The 13,658-nt window shown below is 43.5% G+C and overlaps 1 protein-coding gene across 3 annotated transcripts in view; it reads left to right on the top strand.

The window, feature by feature from the left end:
- LOC142557307 (uncharacterized) overlaps nt 1–11,686 on the top strand; it is a 37,861-nt gene extending 26,175 nt beyond the window's left edge. Inside the window, exons 4-5 of one of the 3 annotated variants that reach the window (XM_075669037.1) lie at nt 3,386–3,681; nt 9,002–11,686. In XM_075669037.1, coding sequence (XP_075525152.1) covers nt 3,386–3,681; nt 9,002–9,205 — 500 coding nt within the window. In that variant the 3' untranslated portion in view covers nt 9,206–11,686. The other 2 variants (XM_075669042.1, XM_075669040.1) reach the window with 2 other exon arrangements.
- The last annotated feature ends 1,972 nt before the right edge of the window (nt 11,687–13,658 follow it).

Raw genomic sequence — 13,658 nt, forward strand, 5'->3', positions numbered from 1 at the left:
AGTGAACAGATAGTGGAGATACAGGGCCAGGAAATACCTCGGGTAACAAAATATAAATACCTTGGTATATGGATAAACAAAGCCAATACATATTTGGAAACACAGGGCAAAATAACAGTGAAGGGGAAGAGAAATGCAGCCATAATGAAGCACAGAGCACTATGGAGATACAATGCGTATGAGCTCCTCCGAGTTACGCGGAAGGGTGTAATGGTTCCAGGACTTACACTTGGAAATGCGGTTGTTTGCTTTAAATCAGGGATAGAATCAGAACTCAATGGGAACCAAAGGTCAGTGGGTGGCCTCGCAGTGGGCGCTCACGGGAAGACTACAAATGAGGCTGTGCAGGGTGACATGGGCTGGACTAGTTTTGAAGTGAGGGAAGCTCGCAGTAAAATTGAGTATGAAGAACGGCTGAGGAATATGAAACAAAGTGAATGGGCTGGCAGAGTGTTCAGGTATCTGTACAGGTATCTGCACAGACTGCTGGTGTGCAGTCTCCGCGGTGTACCAAATGGACGATTGTAGGCAGTGCTTTGACGAGCTGTAATATGCCCAAAACATGGAATAAATATTGCATCGGTGGACAGGATGTTATCTCAGCGTAGTATCCTAGCGCCATGAAATAAGCTGCGATTCAGCGCCTCGCAGTGGCGGATGACTTACTATGCCGGAGAGGTCATTGAGGTTGTAGTCGTCAGGGTTGCAGTGTTACAGTGAGATGATTGAGCCAGCATTGGTACTACAGGCGAAAGGTGTCATTGTCCAGGGCTCCCAGAAGCATACTGGAGCCATGAGCCCCTGGTACGTGCTATGAGGTACGAGGCATGTACAGAGATTCAGAGGGACCCCGTAGAGTTTAGTCACGATATTGCACCGGTTGTCCTAGATGCGTGCGCCTAGGGCCATTTAATTTTGCAGCAACGAGAGCAGGCCACCTGGCAGTGCGCACCTTGCATGAGCATGGTGTTTATGCTGATTGCCTACGTTGTGTTGTAAAATGGGCTATCAGGCTGAAAGAACTGCACAGCATGGTTGCTCTTATTGATGTTGTGCAGGCCAGGTACCCACGAGAGCAACGAACGGAACGCTTCGATGGACGGTTGGCGTTCTGCTTACCGTGACAACTCGGACAATGGCCACGTCAAGTTGGACGTGGTGGCAATTTAATGTAGTGCAGATGATTCGCCTGTGGCGTCTCCGCGTCGATGACAGCAGACTTCGCGCCCTGTAAAGCCTGTTAGAGAGGCCGCGAAGCCAGCAGAAGTAAAACAAAAACCTGTATCCCCGTCCATGGAAGGAGAGCTGGAGACCGTGCAGTACGCAAGAGCGCTACGTTCCACCCAGCGATTTCCTTGCGAATTCTCGTCGGGCAAGGTTATTTAGCTTAGTAATCGACTCGCAGACTGAGTAAAGCTTGCAGATTGGGACCAGTGACTGATGACCAGAGGTACGGCTAATTGCAGTCGATGCGTGCACTCGTGACTTGAATGACTTGCAAGTGGTGCACCTACCGAGAACGGCCGTGATAGAATGCCGGCTTGATAAACACGAAGGCGCGAGGTGGTGCAGCTGTCGATTGCCGCTCACCGCAGATCATCGCCGAGCTTTGTCTCAAGAGGTGGCAGTTAGAGTTCTGCGAGGAAGCTCTCTGTCAGCTACGGCTGAACACATTAAAACGTAGTTGTCAGTGATGGTGTCTACGTGCAAGTGGCAGTGCATCAGCATGAACGAATGGGCCGGAATGTCAATGTAAAATACCTGGAGGTCCTGCATTCGCGGTACGCGAATTGGTGTGCGTTGGACCTTGTCACACTCATCATGGACGAGTCCCTGCTATGACCCTGCTATGGCTGGACTCGGTCGGGCGGTGTCGGCAATCTGAAGACACGGCGCCGCAAAATCGAGCCACCGCAATTTATTCTGGCAAGCCAGCTATGGTGTATGTGGTTCCCGGCAGAACTATTTGGACACACCTACTTAGGCCGGGAACGCCCCTGTAATTTTTTCCCAGTCCTATTCTCCCATGCCGCTTTTCTTTAGCAACGGACTCCTGCCGGGGATGGTCGAACCGCTGCACATGTGACCTTAAGCTTCGGGAAATATGCAAACACAGGATAAAAAGCAACAGCAGTACAGTAATTTCAAAAGTATAATAATTACCTGATAGATATTGCCGAAATGGTAGCGAAATAACTAGACGCACTTTATAAAGCCGGCGTGGAAGCAAGGAACATTTAGATGACGTGCGACTATAGGTAAGACAAACGCGGCTAAAGAATAGAATTGGACAGAGTAAACCACTTATATGATGGAGCAAGGTAATAAAACGAAATATAGAAAAGCGTAATTAGGTGTCCAAGAAGTATGAATCGACCGAAAAGTTAGGATCAAGGGCAAAGCGACCTCGACCATTAAGAGCGCAACATCACCTAGAGATACACGCTGTTTAAATCGACGGGACACTGCATGGCGGCCAAGATGGATACTGCGCGGCAGACAAGATTCCTTTATGTAGCAAGCTATCACTTGGCGCCAGTATCTTGAATAGTAAGGAAAATGAGCCAACAGAAGAGCAAAGAATGCATTCGGGGTTGTATCGTTCCGGTAGAATGCACACTTTATTTACAAGTATGCTTAGTATATTCTATATTTCTACTAAGGCCTCGCATCGTTTTTTTCAGTGAGCCATATTCGGAACACGATGGCTACAAGACTGGCACATGATAAAAGCGTTTGAAAAAATTGATTAGGGAAAGCGGACTTTAAGTTTCTGAACTTGCAGAACTACAGGTTTTCTTGCTATCAAGAGACTGACGTAAGTGATTAAAAGTTTCCTAACGGCGAACTGCGTGAGCGTCACTGGATACACTGGAGAACGAATCCGAGTTCTAAAGTGAGGTATGCGGGCTCATTTTTCGCTCTGAAATCTTGTTTGTATACAAGTCTTCCAGTGTCATATATACAAGTTGTCTGGAGCCTAGGCTTACATTAGGGATAAATGGCCAACAAGAGGACAGCGAAATAGCGCGGACGCCAGCGAACGTGGACGAACAGCTACGTATTTTATTCCAAACTGCACAGCAGTGCTTGCCATTCCTTATGGCACTTTGGCATGAAAAAAAAAGGAGTGTTTCTAAATTTTTCGCTGATCTCTTTTAGTGCCAGTGCAATAAACTACAGAAATGTTCGGCTCGCTTTTCTCCGTGCCTGGCACTTTCTGATGCACTGAGCTTCTGCCGAGAAAGCATCTACTGTCTACTAACGGGTTTTATTTGAAAAAGTGCTTCAGGCTGAGACCGCGTAGACAATACCCCTCTGAAAAAATATTTCTGGAGTTGAGGCCATAATTAATAAATTGTGCTTCTTGTGGATCTCTCTCCAGGGGATCAAGATCCGGGCCCGATCAAGCCTGCAACACACGTGACGATGCTGTTTTGCCCGCTAAACAACCCGGCGGGCAGCTTGACGGCATGGCCGTTTAACATACAGTTCTCGACATGGATGAGTGGTTTTCGAGGAGATTCTCGAACCCTTATGCATTGGGCAGTAGCGTTTAAATTTCCGGAGGAAGAAGACTTCCTCGTTTGTGAGGCCAACCGTGACGGCCTTACGGGCGAGCTGGTCGGGCACCCGACATGGAGGACAGCCGCTGCCGTGCAGGCAAAAGGACCAAGACAGGTGAGAAATGCAGACGTTGTAGGCGATACACATTTAGATCCATCCTACCCTACGGAGCACTACTCAAAACTTTCCGAGCTCAAGCGTAAAATTTATTCTCGTCTAATCAAACGCATGAACAAGCAGGTCGCAGTTCAGCTTTGGCTTTTGCTTCGAGTTAGCAGCCGAGAATCAGGCAACTCACGTGTAGTCGGTCCGAAAAAAAGGGGGTAGACAGCGTAAGATAACAAGGCATTCATACTTCCATAAAGCGCAGATACCTGCATTCTGTGATTTGAGCAGCGTGTAGCCATTTGTACAGTCAGGGGGTTTTCATTTCTATATACAACGCCTTGGGCACACAAATAAAATGGACATACAAACAGCGTAAAAGCAAATCGGAAACCTACCTCTGGCCACAATTGTGGAGCACGTACTGCATTCGGACTCCATTACTTAGTGCATCTTCACCGCCATTTTCTTGCGCAACGTTTCACGATATGTGAGACAACCTCCCCAAAACAATTTTAGAATGGTACACGCAATGAGTGAGTTAGCGCTAGGGCAACCCACCATCACGACATCAGGTGGTGCTCAAGATTGCAACTTGTTCTTCGTTTAAACAATAGTTGGCGGAGTTGGCCTATCGCTGGCTCTTATATTTTCTATAGGTGATTAGCATCTCACTGTGCAAGTTATAATTCTTAAGCCGATTTTTCTACGTCCATTCAATTGTTACGCCGCCATTATGTTGTCAAGTCGATCACATAGGTTTCAACTTACCCGCAGCTTCATATCCCAGGAAGAGAAATCTTCCCAATATTCAGATAATCGTAACAGTGCAAGAAGTGTCCTACCAATCCTGCATCAGGACGAGCAGTTCGCTCTTTGATCCTTTGCTGCGCTAGTTCACTCTGTCACGAGGGATGCCAAGGCTGAACGCAGGAAGGCGCGCCTAAGAACTGCGGTCTATGAGAGCCTGCAGTGAAAGTACAAAATTCGATGTTAGCTTGCTACCACTTGTGACATCCCACCACCAGCAAGTGACAGGCACAAAACAATCGCATCTTTTCGTAATTCAGAAATTTCGTCAGAAACGCCCCTACAGTTATTGTAGTACGTGCACACATTGTTCGATTTTCTCATCTGCGCGCTGCCCGTTTTCATTATCAATCCTATCAAACTGGCAGGGGCCAGTATAAAGTCAGTCTATATACCAGCATTATCGGCAGTTATCAATCTTATCAGACAGGGTGCGACCCCTATCAATCCTTATCGATTGTTACCTTTATCGGACTCGATCCAAATTATAGCAACCGTTATCGGTCGTTACCAACTTCACCATTTTATTTTTATCAAGCGTGATATGTCCTTCTAGCCCTTATCGAACACCCCCCGTCCCTGAACAACTATTATTTGTCCTTACCAATCATATCAAACTTGATCCGATGAGTATCAAACCTGCTCGGTTCAAGCAGAATCTCCCCGACCATTAGAAACGTTATCGCTTATTTGCACCTGATCCATCCGCGTCGATCTAATACAGACCATGATGAGACCCCCCATAACACCTTATCACTCTTTATCATCCATATAAAGTCAATGACTGCTTATCTGTCTGTGTCCCTCCACGCGATGTGCATGAACTCTCAGAGATTGATGGCAATTTGATCAGTGAAGGTGCATCCCAACGGAAAGCGCATTCCGTGAGTATAGAAACGCATCGTGCATGTGGCGTGCTTCGCGAATAACTTTCGCATAAGATTTTTGTGCCTGCAATGCCTAGCTACATGACGTGCATTATATGCGGAGTTTATTACCACACCATTCTATCAATAAAATCGCTCATGCCTAGTCTTCTATTTTCGCCAAATTATTCCTAAGGGATTTGAGACTGACAACCCACCAACAAATTTCATGGAACAAAGCATCGGCAGTGCACGCCGTTTATGTTAAATCTACTCAGACCTAAATAAGAAAAGTGCCAAAGAACAACAATAGTAATTTTAAAGGCGAGGATGTGGAGCCTTTACGGCAACGGCCGATGACAATCGCCGAGCCGAGCGGTAGACGCTGCTGGGTTCCTTAAATCACTAACAGATGCTACTCGACTCCCCGCATCATACAGGATAGCAATGCAGGCAATCAAACTAAAGCTTCAAGAATGGGCAGCTAATAATGGCATTTTATGAGAACTTCGGAGTGGCTTAGGAATAGGTAGGCGTTTGGATGATAACTTATTTGTACTTACTCGGTGTATTGAAATATCAAAAGCAGAAAGAAGACCATCATATGTGGCCTTTTTAGCCATTACAGGAGCCTATGACAACGCAGACCGCAATATTTTGTGGGATATTCTGGAATGGCACTGCTTAGGTGACGATTGTCTACATCTTTTGAGATAGATTTACCTAGAAAATACTGTTTGCGCCGAATGTGAAGGGAAGAAGAGCGAGGAGAAAGTTCATATCAATGATGGACTGGGGCAGGGGTGCCCTTTATCCCCGCTGCTGTTTATGATGTACATGGTGAGAATGGAGGGGGCGCTAAAAGGAAGTAATATCGGGTTTAATCTCTCATACAAACATGCGGGTACAGTAGTAGAGCAGCAGCTCATAGGTTTATTTTATGCGGATGACCTTGTGTTACTAGCTGACAAGCAAAGTGATTTGCAACGTCTGGCTAATATCTGTGGACAGGAAGGCAATAATTTAGGTTTGAAATTTCAATCAATCAGAACAGTGAACAGACAGTGGAGATACAGGGCCAGGAAACACCTCGGGTAACAAAATATAAATACCTTGGTATATGGATAAAGAAAGCCAGTACATATTTGGAAACACAGGACAAAACAATAACAGTGAAGGGGAAGAGAAATGCAGCCATAATGAAGCACAGAGCACTATGGAGATACAATGCGTATGAGGTCCTCCGAGGTACGTGGAAGGGTGTAATGGTTGCAGGACTTACATTTGGAATTGCCGTTGTTTACTTTAAATCAGGGGTAGAATCAGAACTCGATGGGAACCAAAGGTCAGTGGGTTGCCTCACATTGGGCGCTCAGGGGAAGACTACAAATGAGGCTGTGCAGGGTGACATGGGCTGGACTAGTTTTGAAGTGAGGGAAGCTCACAGTAAAATTGAGTATGAAGAACGGCTGAGGTATATGAAAGAAAGTAAATGGGCTGGCAGAGTGTTCAGGTATCTGTACAGGAAAAACATTGATTCACAGTGGAGGAAAAGAACTAGGAAGCTTACCAGCAAGTATGCGACCTGCAGGGTGTGCAAGATAGCAACAAAGATGGTCAAACGGAAAGTCAGAGAGGCTGAAATAATCTCACGGGTGGCGGCAATGGAAAAGAAACCTGCCATGAGTAACTACTTAAGAGGAAAAACCGAAATCAGGAAAGAAACAATTTATCATAACTCAAAGGGAAGCTCATTACTTTTGGAAGCGAGATCGGGATGCCTTAGAGCACGCACCTACAAAGCGAGTTATAAGAAGGAAGAAGCATGTGCTTGCTGCGGTAAAGCTACGGAAACTATGGAACTTGTTTCATTAGAATGTGAAGACGTCTACCCAGCGGTTTTTTTTTCTTTACCTAGGTAGGACAATAGGCATCATACCAGCAAGAGCTTCATGGCGCAACCCACCGCCATGTCCCTAATCCGACGCTCATAACATCCGTCCGTCCGTCCGTCCGTCCGTCCGTCCGTCCATCCATCCATCCATCCGTCCGTCCGTCCGTCCGTCCGTCCGTCCGTCCGTCCGTCCGTCCGTCCGTCCGTCCGTCCATCCATCCATCCACCCATCCATCCATACGTACATACGTACGTACGTACATACGTACATACGTACATACGTACATACATACATACATACATACATACATACATACATACATACATACATACATACATACATACATACATACATACATACATACATACATACATACATACGTACATACGTACATCCACAGTGTCGGTCGCGCGGGGATAGGCAAAAGAACGAAAAAGCTCGTCTTCGCGCGTAGTGCTCGCCGCAAGCGTTCCCCGATAAAGATTACGGTTACACATGCTGTCATTTCCGAAAAACTGGGATGCAGTCTCGAATCTTTGGATACTATTGCGTCCTAGTGGTAAAAGCGAAGCTTAAGCGTCTCCCAAGCATTTGGAGTGCAGTTCTTAGGTGCCGGTTACTCCGATGAACGTTGGCATGCCTCGGCGTGACTGGTAACCGAACAAACGAGAGCAGCGAAGGATGAATGAGCGAAAGAGCAGTGCATCGGGAGATGAAAGACGCTGAGAGTGAGGAGAGAGTAATATAGGAAGGCAGGGATGTTAACCAGTCAATAGTCTGGTTGGCTACCCTACGCTGGGGGGAAGGGAGAAGGGGAAGAGAGAGAAGGGAGAGAGGTGTGGATACGTGTACGGACAGTAGTTGAGGTAAAGCCCCTCGCGCAAACCAGAAGTTCTGTGAAAGCATAAAAGTGCCTTTACTGCCTTCTGAACCGATGATCGGTCGGGACGGTGCTCTAGTAACGTCTGTTTACTCAGAGGAGAGTGAGAGTGAGGAGAGTCTCATAACGAAAGCGGAAAGGAAGATGAGGAAGGAAGGATGATACGGAAAGGGGAGTGCAACACGAGATATGATCCACGGCGACGAGCCACTGCGCATGCTTGATTGCGCGCGCGCCGACTCAGGTAGAGATGCGCTCTCACAGTGTTTCCGCATCCTTGTTCCTTCCTTTAGAAAGATGAGGGATCTAACCAGTGGAAGTGCTGCGCCGACGAGAGCATTCTACCGTTGAAATTTGAATTTGAACGGTAGTGTTCTCACAATTCGAGAATAACGGGAATTCAAAACCCCTAAGATACGGTGCTCAAATTTCGCATTTGGCAGTATCATAATCGTCGATAAACTTCATATTGTTACGTGTAGCAATATGTGGGCTTCTTTATAGCGATTAGTCTTACCTGACGGACGGCTTTACTCATTGGGTAAGCTCATAAATGCTTACACGCCTAATAAATGACACTTGGACAGATCAGCAGCTGGAGTTATCAGCCCAGCTGCTCCGACGACTTCCCTATGATTGGTACGCGCGATTTTGCCGGTATTCGCAACTCAGTGTAGATTGAGTGATATCGTACCATGACGTATCGACTCTGCCCAATTACAGAATCAAGGCGAATAAAATAGTGTTTAAGAGGAAGTAAAGTATTAGTTCACACTGGATAAAATAATCAAGGCAGTTTCATTGACCATGTTGGGCACTGTACGACTGAACTACGAAACGTCATTTTGAATTACGCGTTTTTCTGTTTCGCTTTGCAGGTAGAGCTTGGATACTACCACGTCAGCGAAGAACAAGTAATTGCTGTGATGAAAGAACTACGCCGCCGAGGGCAATATGACATCACAAATAATTCTTGTCAAACCTTTGTGATCGAACTTCTAGAGAAATTGAACATTAAGGTGCCCGATGAAGTAGTTACGTACAAAGGCGCAGTAGCGCCGTATGCGTCGACGAGCAAGTAGCACCATGCCGTCCGCACCATGCCGTCCCTCTGTCTCAAACGCCGATCTTCGTGGTGACACATCAACGTACTGCCCTACCGGACGCTGAATCATCGCCACGTGGTGAAGCTGCAACTGCGTGGATTCATCGTCGCCTGCTGACATCATCAACAAGACTACCACTGGAGGTCGCTGCCCGGAGCACCTTCCCTTTAAATAGCACGCACCGACGCCCACCCTTCACTGGCAGCAGTGGCATTGCATGAGCCACATCTTTAAAAAAGTTCATCGTTTACGCAGATATTATTACCAACTCTTTTCTTTTTCTTTTCTTTTTCCATACCACTGCCACTGCTGCCACCAACTGTGTTCTCCTCCTGCTTGTGTTCGAGTTTGTATTTTATTTTTATACCATGCCAACTAATGCTGAACTCTCAAAAAAAATCGAGGATCTAGAGGCTAAAATTAACAGTTTAGCTAAAGAAACCTCTGATGAGGTGTTCGGCAGATTCTTGCTAAAAATGAAAGATTCCGGCATTGATGTTGCGGAGTTAAAGAAGGAAGTTGAGTCTCTTCAATCAAGTGCACAACACTTGAATCAACTTGTCGAAGACTTACGTGGCCAAAATGCCTCATTGGTAAACGAGAATAAAGAGCTAAAATTTCAAAACTCTTCACTTACTCGCAAGGTAGAAGAACTTGAGCAATATTCACGCCTCAGCAATGTTGAGATCAAGGGCGTTCCCTGTTCCCAAGGAGAGGACTGTGTCGCAATCATGGAAATGCTAGGGGAGAAGGCTGGATGTTCCATATCGCCTCATGATCTAGACATTGTTCATCGCGTGCCCACACGGTCTACTGACAAAAAAAACATCATTGCTCGTTTCTGCTCTCGAACTAAAAAATCTGACTTCATCAGTAAAGCACGTAAGGCCAAGCTTTGTGTCAGTGATCTAGGCTTCTCTAGCATTTCTAACGCACCTATCTTCGTAAACGATCATCTGACCCCATGTAACAAGGCCCTGTTTTCCAAAGCTCTAACACTGAAGAAAGAAAAACAGTGGTTGTTTCTTTGGACTGACAACTGTCAAATCAAGGCTAGAAAGACTACTAACAGCAGAGTTCTGCGAATCCGTGATCATTCCGACTTGACTAGAATAGACTAATACTATAGCAACCTGTGTTAATTGTCTCACAGCTTATCATGGCCTCTTTCCTGGAACCTAATCAAGTTAACTCTTTCATAAGTGGATTTCATTCCGTCATTCATTTTAATGCTAGAAGCCTTCGCAAACACTTTGAGGAGATTAATCATTTCCTTTTTTCATCTTCTAGCTCATTCTCATTAATTGCCTTGACTGAAACTTGGTTGTCAGACGTTGACAAAAATCTTTATTGCTTCTTTAACTACAATTCAGAATATTGTAACAGATTAAATAGCAGTCATGGTGGTGCGGCAATATATATCTCTCATGATCTTACTTATCGCAGACGACATGATCTACATTTACCCATCACTAATTGTGAATCTGTCTGGATTGAAATAGTTAATTGTTCTCCCTCTAATGATAACAGAGATTTCATATTTGGATGCATTTATCGTTCGCCTTCATCATCAGTCGACGACTTTTTTTATAATCTTGACCATACTTTACATACCCTTTCACTAGAAAATAAAAATGTCATTATAATGGGTGATATCAACATTAACCTACTCAACGACACATCACCAACAGTTATTTCTTACACCAGCCTGCTACAAAGCTACGGATATGAATGCTTAATTGATGTTCCTACACGACAGGTTCCTAGTGGCACAGGGACGCTAATTGATCATGTCCTATCTAACTTAATAACTTCACCAGAGGCAAAAGTTCTTGATATAGACATAACAGATCATTACCCATTGCTTCTACGTTTTAAACATAACTCGAGTCCTTGCCCTCTTCCACACTTCAAATATGTTCTGGACAAAGAGAGCTTCATAACTGCCATTGCTAATATAGACTGGTCTGAAATAAAAACTTTTAATGATCCTCAGAAAGCATTTTCTAAATTTCTTACAGTAATTATATCACTTATTCATAAATTCACTTGTAAAAGGAAATGTAAAAAAACCATTGCATTCTCTCACAATCCATGGATGTCTAAAAAGTTATTAGCAGCTTTGCGTAAACGCGACAACCTGTACAAAAAAACTAAAAACCAGCCTTTTAATACCAAATTAATTGCCCGATATAAAATGTTACGTAACTCTATAAACAACCAGTTAAAAGCGGCTAAACGATTATATCTTGAACAAAATAAAAATCTTACAAGCCGGCAATAACAGCAAATTGAAATGGAACATCATCAACTCTTTTCTAAACAGGAATTCTAAACCAGAACAGCTATCAAAAATTATATACAATAACTCAGAGTATAACTCCCCTAACCAAATAGCCAACGCCTTCAGCTCCTATTTTTTTGATAATGACACACCCTCTCCTTCACAAGTAACTCAACTTAATCGTCTCCCTCACACATTTTTTGTTTTCCCCACAACGCCAGAAGAAATATATAACGTTATATGTCACCTAAAACCCACCAGTGCTGGAATAGATGAAGTTATACCTGCTACCATTAAAATGATTGCCCACCTAATTTCTGATATCTTGTCTCATATTACTAATTTGATATTCAAGACTGGTGTGTTTCCTAACGAGCTTAAGCGCGGTAAAGTAATTCCAGTTCTAAAAAAAGGTGACAGTACATTAATACAGAGCTACCGCCCCATTTGTATTTTACCTTTTTTCGGCAAAGTTCTAGAGAAATTAATCGCATTGCGTCTAACCAAATATCTCACTAAATTTAATATTCTCTCTTCATGCCAATTTGGCTTTCGTAATGGATACTCCACAGATTTGGCACTCATACATCTAACTGACCAATTAAAAAAAATAATTGACGATGGTCTATTCGCAGGTTCAGTTTTCATTGATCTAACAAAAGCATTCGACTGCTTAAACCATATTATTCTTTTTGCTAAGCTTGAGGCTATTGGCGTTCGTGGTCCTGCGCTCTCATTATTCAAAAGTTACTTATCAAACAGGGTTCAAATAGTGTCTGTGTCTAACGTCTACTCCAGAGAACAAACCACTAACATTGGCGTCCCTCAAGGATCCATCTTAGGACCACCACTGTTTTTGATTTATATCAATGACCTACCTAACTGTTTGACGTCTACTAAGTGCATTCTGTACGCTGACGATACTACCATATTTTCCTCTGATAAACACATGTCACTTCTTATTAACAAGCTAAACACTGATCTACAAAATGTTTTAAGTTGGTGTAATGCCAACCTGTTATCTATTAATGCCACCAAGACTAAATTTGTTGTATTTTCCTCACATCAACAACATTCGGCATTCTCCCCTTTAACTTTCGGCTCACACTCCATCTCTCCCAGTCCATGCTCATCTTTTCTTGGTATTTCCCTTGACTGTAGCTTGAAATATAAAGATCACATTTCTCACATCAAAAAGAAAATAGCATACGGTATTCGCGTTCTAATTAAAACTCGTCCCTTCTTCACACATAACACATTAATCTCGCTATGCCACTCATTCATTCACTCTCATATTAACTACGGCATACTATGCTGGGGTAACACTTATAACACTCATTTGGCATCTCTCCAGGTAATCCAGAACCAATCCATAAGAATAATCACAAGGAGTTCACGCTTTGCTAATGGAAAATCCCTTTTACATGAAAACAACATCCTAACCATTTCAGAACTCACCAAATATAATCTAGGAATTTTATTCTACAAATATATGACTAAGGAACTACCATCAATCTGCTTCTCACCTTGTGACCTAATAGCTCATAGTCACACTAGATTTGCACTCAATAATAATTTTCTTCTACCTAAAGTACGAACTAACTATGGTAAATAGACTGCGGAATTTTCCGCAATATCGCTTTGGAATACTCTACCACCTATCATCAAAAATGCAAAAAATTTATACCAATTTAAAAGAGAACTAAAATCATTCATAATAAATACTTACTGAAACTCTCCTTTTTTTTTTCTCGTCTTGTTTCTGAGTTTTTTTTTAATTTTTTAATCTTATTCCGTTTTTTTGTTATACCGTCTTGCTGTTAACAAGTGTTCTTATTACTCATATGATATAAACATGTTTTGATATTACTCTTAGCTCTCATCTGTACTACTGTTGCTTTATACATTGTATAACATCATGAGTGTCTTTAGTAGGAGGTCCCGATACAGTCTTTGACTATGGGACCTCCTTATGTATACTACGCACATGCAATTATCTGTATTTTTACTAATAAATAAATAAATAAATAAATAAAATAAAAAAATAAAATACATCTGTCCGGGCACCTTCTCTTGCACCATTTGCCGATTTTAGATAGGATAAATCAAATTCCAGTCATCTTTCAAAGCATGAAGATAGAGAAT

This window comes from Dermacentor variabilis, chromosome 9 (genome assembly GCF_050947875.1).
Source record: "Dermacentor variabilis isolate Ectoservices chromosome 9, ASM5094787v1, whole genome shotgun sequence".
NCBI lineage: Eukaryota > Metazoa > Arthropoda > Arachnida > Ixodida > Ixodidae > Dermacentor > Dermacentor variabilis.